Genomic DNA, 9,700 nt, shown 5'->3' on the forward strand with positions numbered 1-9,700 from the left:
AATTGTGCACAATATGATTGTTCAAGTATAATCGTGCATAATCGTTGATCGGTCACAATCGTTCATTTTCCAACAATAATTATTGGAAGTGTGTACCTAGCTTTAGCCTAAAATACATTTGACATGTGCTGTGACATGTGAAGTCCAGGGGTATGTAATAGTGTTATGTATCTTTTTATAATGTATCTTTTTATGTATCTCTTTACAATGTATCTTTTCATGTATCCTTTTATAATGTATCTTTTTACATCTGATTGGAGGCTGTAGAAGCTCTACACAGTGCTGAAACAAACCCGAATTTTTCTCCCATTGACTTTAATGGGATTCTAATTCGAATTCGACCACCCACATTTTTTTGCTATATTCGGCCGAATAGCTGTCAAATCGAATAGTGAGCTATTCGACCAACACTAAGAGCTGGCATTTAGAATACATTATTAGAAGATATTATCATTTTACACATTCCACAAACTTCTCACAGTCCTTTTCATTATTTGTGCTTGAAGTTCTTCTTGGTACAGTGTACACTATGACTGACAATAATGAACTACATGAATGTTTATTTTGTTACTCTATAACTATAAATAATGTTTGGATTATAATTTTACCGTTATTTGTATTTATATCATAGTATTGTATGGCCATATAACATTATTTTCAGTTTCCAGTCATACTTTCCAGTCAAGAGAACAAACTTGGATCAAAAAAATGTAGTCAAATTTATCTTTTTTTGGTCATCATCTTTATATTTTTACTTCAGTTTACCATATATAAGAAGATAAATTCTATTATGAAAAACAGAATTAAGGCTAACATGTATGACCTCAGAGTGGCAAAGTTTTATTACCTAACCTTGGAAAGCATTTGCAAAGGTTGGTAATGTAGCCACAAACCTAAAATAAACTTCATCACTACTTATGAGATTCAGTTCATCAGAGGTGTTAAAATAATATGCACATAAAAAGTGCTTAATAGAATAATGAAGTACATTAAAAAAATGTCTAAGTTTCCTTGAATCTAGAAATAAAAGGTTAAACAATAATGTTTAATACTACAATGTAAAATAGGTGAATAGGTGAATAAAAAATATTACAGGTTATGTTCACACATTTAGAACTTCTATTTGCTAAATATATTATAATGAAGCATACATGGGTATGTTTTTTTCATTGTGAGTCATGAATCTTCTAAAACTTTGCAATGTGAGTCAAAGAGCTTCTACTAGTACCTTCAATCCCTATGACTATTTTTGCAAATACTTATATAGCCTATGGACTTTTCTGTATATTAAAAAAAGCCACGTAAAAAACTTTACGTTTATTTTTTTAAACCCTCTCCTTCTATAAAACATTGGATTTTAATCAATCACATATTAAAGTGTGGTCTATATGGGAGATCAAAATATCCTAAATAAGTTTTTAGAATTTATTTTGGAAAAACTTTTTATAGTTAATTTATTTAGGAAAATGATAAATGCATGTAGACTTGCAATTCTTTTCAGAGGGATAACATCTCCCAATGCCATAAACATTATTTAAAGCACAGAATGTTTTTAAACTTCTACCAAAAAGAACTGTTCTATAGATGGGTACAGTCCTATCCAGTAAATAGTAATATTCACGTTTACAAAACATATATATATATAAAAAAAGAACATTTATTATTTATTTATAATATTTATTTTTCAAGAATTAATCAGCAAAGCATTTCTATGTTAAGAGCAAAAGACATTTCAAACAAAAACTCTTTTGTGATCTCACTTCTAATTTTCACAAACTACACTTGTGTGTTTAGGTTGTAGTACCAGTTTTGTAGATTTACACAAATACAGAAAGAACAATGACTTGTGTGAATGTGTGAATTTTTTTTGATGGATGTAGTAAATACACTGTAGGTGTCCCATCACTAGATGGTGCCATAACATACAGTTTAGTTCAAGGGTGCCCAATCCATGGCCAGATGTGACCCTATCCTCATTCCCTCTCTGCTCGTTGTCTTGTGGAGATGGGGCGCATGCATCCCATATGTTCCTCGATCAAGATTGTGCTACCAGGAGAGGGAGCTGCTCCCCGGCCACCTTGTACCCAAGATAATCCATGAAGCTGTCATTACCCCCACGTATAAATCCTCATATCTCCTTCAGTGATTGTCATTGAAATGTGAAATTCAGGGTAGACAGGGGACCTTAAGTGCTGCTAATAATCAAATTTAAGCCCTCTATATTTAACAAGTTGCCAGATATGGGGTCACAAGCACAAAATCCTAACAACAATCAGTGATATTTTCACATTAAGTGGGCTATTTCAAGACCAGTGTTCCAAAATTAAGTGTGCATGTTGGGGACCCCCTGGGGGCCACTCTCATGGCAATGAACATTTGGGTACTGCCAATTTTCTGTGCGCTATGGTGCCCCTAAAGTACACAAAACTTAAAGGCTGAGTTCAGGTTGGCGGTAAGGTTGCGATGCCGTTAGCCCTTCCTCATGACATGGAACCCTGGCTCAGGGGAGATGCTCAGTACTGCTCACTGCTGCCTGCAGTCAAATCTGCAGATGCTGCGGAGCCAGGGATTCAGCGGCTGGCGTTGCTGGCCACTTACATTCTGTGAACCCCAATTCCCCCCCCCCCCACACTGACTAAATTAATTCAACTTGTAATTTGTGTTTCTACATACAAAGCTATTGTGAATTTTGATTTTAATTTGCTAATAAAGAATTTGCATCTAATTACAATTCCATGATGACCCTCCTCACTACAACAAACATTTAATTGGCAAAGATGGTCAGATAAAAATGGAGTCGATGATAAAATGAGATCATAAAGAAAAAGTAAATAATCACAGTCTTAAAAGATCCATAATCCCAAATTTTGAAACATTCACTAATAACTTTTTTGTGCTTAGCTGTCTTGTTTGTAATATTCTAAATTTATCATGTTTTTTATGTCAATATATATTTTTATGTTTTTTTTTTATTACATCATTTACATTTAAGTAGTTTTTAGAATTTTTATTGCTCAAAAAGTCTATAAAAATATGATTAGTACTGATACTGAGAAGGCACAAAGAGAGTGACAAAAGTAATTAAGCATTTTTAACCAGAGATACATCAGACATTGGAACCTATGCCACTGCAGTTTTAGATGGACCCCATCTCATTGAAATAAAGATGACCTTTCTCTTCAGCACTAGCACATGTCTTGCATAATAACTAAATAATGTGTGGATTATTCATGTGATAATACGTCCCAAAAAATGCCTAAAATGCATTCTAAATTACAGCTATTGTGATGGACAAAAGCTTTAGAAATGTATCTGATGAAATTTTACCAGGATTCTTGCACAAAAGGGTATTTTTACAAATAGTGGTAGCATGCAGACACTGATTTGACAGGATCTTGGCTAACAAACAAAAAATGCCATAGCCTACAATAACCTAATGTATGCTAGAATGTATGATCATTAGCTATGTCTTTGTAGAATTTGGTTGCCTACATTATGCAAAGAAGGATAGAGCTACTAACACACATCCTCTCCATGAAGCATTTAAACACATCTGGTGTTATATAAAAAAAAAACTATAAAAAAATCAATAATTAAAAATTGACATGTACTGCTGAAAAAACAAAGCTTTTTTGTTTACCTGAATAGAGTTCTCTTCTGATAATGAAACTGTAACTGAGCCATAAAGCCAATCAGAACCTTGTTGTCCTTTCCTTTGCCAAACATCATGCGTGCCTGTGTCATCTTTTACTAGAACTTTTAGCTGGTTTTCATTTTCTGAGCCATACATGTGGTACCAGAAATCTATACAAATGTCACCATAGATGGACAGAATTGGGCTAACAAGCCTAGTAGTATCTCCTGGAATCAGGTTAGTTGCCTCTTGATAAAGATAGTAACCATCTGTAAAACAAGTAAAAATCATTGAAACCGTAAATAATAACATTTAAAATATATTGTGCCCATTACACAGTAGTTATATTATTTTATAGCATTTAAAGAAAATAATCCCGCATGTCATATGCAATAAATTTAAAATGACAATTCTTGTAACCATATACAGGATCGATCTTACATCTATCAGGATAATCTCCATCAGGACCTGTCCCTTGTGTTGGTGTACTGCCCTTTGCTCGTATCCATTCTCCTTCATCATGTTCACAGGTTTGTCTCCAGTCACAAAAAGGCCTGGTGTTGTCGTTAAAGTTACAATACACGATATAATCTAAACGTTAAAGTTAGTGCAAAACATTAGTAATAAATATTGATAAAGCTTACTGGTTATCATGCATTTGTACTCAAAGTACAAAGTGTTTAAATTCATATAAAACAAATAAACAGTCAATCTTTATTCAATTCTACATGTAGCCTCTGACCCAAGAAAGAGCATTAAGGACTAGTAACCACACTGAGACCCCACTGCCAGTCTGAACATAAAGCTACACAAAGATACATTGTTTGTCCCTAATATAAACATCTGTTCATCTTAGTGGACTCAGGAGTTTCTTTTAAACTTTGTTATTGATGTTACCAACTTAGAGTGGGGGATTCACTGTCTCCCACTAATCTCCCAAAGATATATAATAACAAATACAATACAGTGGTTTTATCCCACTCCCAAACTAAACAAACACAGAACTCTTTGGTTTTAGATAAAGTTAAAGCATTTATTAATAATGTGTAGTTTTGAACCATTGTCATTGTCATGTTATTAATTGTCCCCTCAAGGAGCTCACACAATCTAAGGTTTCTAACATAGTCTAGAGGGGGCAGGGGGAGCCAATAAACCTACTAATATATTTTGTTAGTATTAGTATTATATATATATATATATATATATATATATATATGAGGACACCCATGCAAACATGGAAATATTAAACATACTCCTTGCAAATTTATTTAGGCTCACTAAGTGTACTATCAAATCTTTATCCCATATATAAAAGAAAAGGGATAGATTAGTATGGCTGGGACTGTACTGAATTTTGTATATAACAGGTGCAAACAGGTTCAATGGGTTGTTGGGTATTTAATAGGTCACAAGATATGGTTGCAAGTCTTGTTTTTGCTAAGCTAATATTCATGAAAGCTAGCCAACTTACTAGTTAAGCCATGAAAAAAACTTTAAAAGAAGAAAAGTCTAAATGTGTAAAAGGTTTACTTACCACCAGTAGGATCCCAGGCGTTCCATATGGTATTCTGACTCACACTGAAAGGTAAAAAACAATTATGATTATGTTAAATCAGATCATCATGCATCCTATGTTGTTTTCATTGACAGCCTGTACTAATATAGTGTGCATCTTTTTAATAGAGGATTAATCATACCCAAATTACAACAAGAAATGTTCTAGAACACGTTCTAAACCTTGACCAGTCATGCAACAATTTTACCCAGTTACTTCTGCATATAGACCCTTTAAATAGATATATATCTTCTGCATGTTCTACTCAAACACTTATGAATAAATGCCACATCCCATTAATTCATTATGTTGAAGAAAAAGAGAAGAAAACTTCAAAAATACCAGGGACTTAGAGGCATACAAATACCTTACTGAGATCAAAGCAACATTTTATTATCCATATACAAAAAAGAAAAAAAAATATTAATTGTAAATGGATTGAATAAAAGATGATGATTGCTTTGTTTTTTTTTGCCCACATTATCCAGACTATTAAAAATGTTTTTTGTTTTTTTTTAACCCAGTTTTACAATATTTACAGTATTTGTCAAATGGCCATTCAATCTAACCAAATTTTAACTGCAGTTTTAACTGCAGAATAATATGGTACGGATAGTATAATATCTAATGGCCCACACAGTACTGAACCACATGACTTCAGTGTGGGCAAATACTAACGCTGCTATGTATAAAGCAGTTCATCTGACATTTACATTCTCTAATGAAGAATAAATCACTGCTATTGAAAATGCATGCATTTGGAACATTCTTTACCAAAGAAATTTAAGCGTCAGATTCATTAAAATTTAAGCGTCATGCTTCATTAAACGACTTTTAGAACACCAACTACATGTACCAGCCTTTTTATGATAAGCAATTTGATGAATAATTTAAAGAAATGAAGACATATTTTTATCCACTCAGTTAATAAATTGGTCAGACAGAAATTCTGCTCACATTTAAATCAAAAGTTACTTATCAGGAATATTTTGCTGTTCTTATCTATGATTGGTCACCTCAAATTTCCCATTAAATTTCCATCCATTAATTTTGATGTTTGAATTGACAGCAAGCTTTGGCTTAATACACAAAAATGCAGCATGTGTTTTGTTGTTACACTAGATTATATGTGTGCTGCATTGAAGTGTGTTGGGCAAAAAAAAATCAGTTGTGCTTTTTAGGGCCATCAGGATGCATTTTTAGCCATATTGATGGCAATAGCAGTACACAGAAATGCATTTATGGTTTGACATTTTTCCAACACATGAAAACCATTCCTTTTTTTTAGCAACTTCAACTTTTCTTGCAATTGTATTGACTGACTAATTCACATTAAAATATCACAGAACACATAAAACTAAAACTGTGAATAAAAAGCATACCTAAAATGAATTAACAAAATACATAGAAAGGTATGAATCTAGTTTTACCTTTCTTAAAACTATTTAAAAAATGACTCTAATAGAACATATGTTTCTTCTTACTTATAAACTGATTTATGTTTTGACAAACAGCATAAACAACATTTCCATCCCAAGGTATAATTACTGCTGTAACAATCAATGTATGATGCTGCTTAAGTATACATATTTAGCCATTAAGCTTACCTATTCTTGATATTACATATTCATGCAAACATGTTTTGTTATAATCTACCTACCTTAAAACTTGCACAATGAATAAGGTGATCAAACACCATACAAAACTCCAAAAACTCCCCATTTGCAAAGTTGCTTCACTGTCATTAAAGCAGCATGATGGAGGTTGTTGCTTGAAGTTTAGACTTGCATGTAAGAAACCAAGATAAGATACTCACCACTTTAAGCATTAAAGGAGCTGGGAGGGGATGGTCATAAAACCATTTATGCAATATGGAAATGATCTGCAAGCGATCCAGACATCCAGACATCCATATGGGTTTTCTATAGTAAAGCAAAGGCCTCATGTTAAAACTAATTTAATGTACTGGATTGTAAATGGGAATCAGGTAACTTGTTAGTAAATTATTGCTGATTTTACTCATCCTTTTAAAAACATATGTGAATGTACAAAATTTCCTAATAAAACATGCTAAATGATACATGTGAATGTGATGGTAAACCATTCTTGAAATACAATGGTTTGAGATATGAAGGCCTTCCATCCTTTTAATGTGATCCAATTGACATAGTTAATTTATAAAAGGTGAAGTGTGAAGCTTAGAATAAATAGTAGAAAAAGCGGCTGCCTGCTCTCTATTGCAATTTAACAGATAAAACTATACAAAACACTCCTGTATTGCCAAAAAAAATATACAATGAATTCTATATCTATACTAGAACAGTATAGTATGTATCTACACTAGAACAGAAGAAAAATAACAAGATACAGGCATTTTACTCTTTGGTACAAATTATAAGCTATTGAACCTAGTCAAAAATCTTGATCATTTTCTGCCTGTTGGACCACATTAGTTTCTATTTCTTGGTGACAACTCATGTCCACGAAATTGAGGATTATACAGACCTTTTTAACTAGACATTTATTTGAAACCTTAGCATGGATAATTTGAAAAAATAAAAACCTGCTTTATAAAAAGCTTAGACTGTGTTTTTTGTTATGCCTCTAAAACTCACCCAAACTCTGTGTCACAACTGGTGATTGGAAATATCTCTACTCTCTGTTGCACAGATGATTGGTCTTGTGTCCCCACCCTGAAATATTATCATCCTCCAGGACCTGATAATGACCCTGCAAAAACTCCTGTGGGGTCCTTTGATGGTCAATTGTGACAGTACACACTTCACCAGAAAGTGACCTTGGCAGTGCAAAGCATGCACTCTTATACCGGAAGGGAGATCACAGATCTTAAATCATACGTTATTAACTTTTTGATAAGCTATGCAGATATGTTTGGTACAGAACATTATTTACAGTTTGTTGGTCATTTTTTTTCTAATTGGACTGCACTTTGTCCATGCTCCTGCAACAATGAGCAGAATGCAAGCGCTTCAACATCTTCAATTATAAAATTAATGTAATCATTTGCATATAAAATAATATTGACCTTTTAATGCTAAACTCCAAACAAACCTTCAGTACTGCAGTTTCATACTGGTTTCATTGCACACTGTGACCTTTTAAAGTGTGCATTAAAAGCTACTGCAAGTCAGACATAGCCTGACTGGAGAACATCCAGCATCATCAGGCCCTTCCTTTCTCAGTTGTATTGTACCTAGAACTTTTGTTTTGTTCATTGAATTCTATTTCCTTTAATTGAGATGGCTCAGAGGTTAGCATCCTGGCCTTTGCAGTGTTAGGTCCCAGGCTTGAATCTTGGCCAGGCCACTATCTGCATATGTTTCCTCTGGGTACTGGTTTACTCCCAGTATCCAAAAACATGCAGTTATGTTATTTGTCTTCCCCCCAAATCTAGCCTTATACTGTAATAAAAGAGTAGATGACGGTAGTTTTACTACTAATACCACAGTTCAAAAATGTAATTCAATATGTTTCTGTTTTTTATTAGTGGCAAACACCACATGCCTCAATGAAGATCAGTGTTTTTTTTCACATACCCCAATCACTACTATAGCCGTACACCAATTTTCAAAATTACAAACATGGCAAGTACAGTCAGGGTTAGTGGTAAATAGACTTAGTCCTTGTGCTAACAGAAAGTATAGGTTGGCAGAATACATGAAAAATAGGATTTAGAAGCAATATATTATTACCAACAGAGTAGCTCAAGAAAGGGACCAGATTGTAAGCCCAGATCTTACCAAAATATCAATATGAAGCCCAAGTGCACCTGCAAAGAAAGTATTACCAGTAAGTAATGTCCAATTTTATTGTGAGACAGTAATCTTCCGGTGACTGCAAATCGCAGAAAAACTCCCCAAGAGCCAGGCTACCCTGAATTGTAAATAATAACAATTAGTTCCTCTTGACCCCACGTACCACCTTGGTCCATATTGTATCTTACTCTTTGCCCATTACTGTGATGCTTAGCCAATGTAAAAAAAAACTAAGATAAGGTACACCTCCTCCATCGGTAGTCTCATATCCTCCTTTGGCTTACAGTACCATCTCTATGCTGATAACATTCAAATCTATCTGTCCACCCCTGACCTGTCTCCCTCAGTCCTGGATAAGGTCTCATGCTGCCTGTCGGCCATCTCATCATGGATGTCTGCCCATTTTTTGAAGCTCAACCTGGTTAAAACAAAACTTATCATCATCCCCCCCTCAAAATCCAAATCTCCCCCTGACATATTTCTAACAGTTAACAACACTGTTATTCGGCCCTCCACTCAGGCAAGTTGTCTTGGCGTTACCTTTGACTCTGCCCTCTCATTTACCCCCCATATTCAGAACATTTCCAAGTCCTGTCACTTTCATCTACGCAAAATCTCCAAAATCCGCCCCTACCTGTCCCCTGAGACCACCAAACTCCTTGTACACGCTCTTATCATCTCTCGTCTGGACTACTGTAACATCCTTCTCGCTGGTATTCCACTAACCCGACTCTC

At 34.2% G+C, this 9,700-nt stretch overlaps 1 protein-coding gene across 1 annotated transcript in view; it reads right to left on the reverse strand.

Annotated features, from left to right (window-relative positions):
* LOC140329771 (IgGFc-binding protein-like) overlaps positions 1-9,700 on the reverse strand; it is a 103,277-nt gene that overhangs the window by 67,932 nt on the left and 25,645 nt on the right. Inside the window, exons 2-4 of the mRNA XM_072410162.1 lie at positions 5,169-5,212; positions 4,076-4,225; positions 3,641-3,903 (exon numbers count right to left, since the gene is read on the reverse strand). Of these exons, the coding sequence (XP_072266263.1) occupies positions 3,641-3,903; positions 4,076-4,225; positions 5,169-5,212 (457 nt within the window). The remainder of the gene's footprint in view (positions 1-3,640; positions 3,904-4,075; positions 4,226-5,168; positions 5,213-9,700) is intronic.

The sequence above is a fragment of the Pyxicephalus adspersus genome, chromosome 4, assembly GCF_032062135.1.
Source record: "Pyxicephalus adspersus chromosome 4, UCB_Pads_2.0, whole genome shotgun sequence".
Taxonomy (NCBI): domain Eukaryota; kingdom Metazoa; phylum Chordata; class Amphibia; order Anura; family Pyxicephalidae; genus Pyxicephalus; species Pyxicephalus adspersus.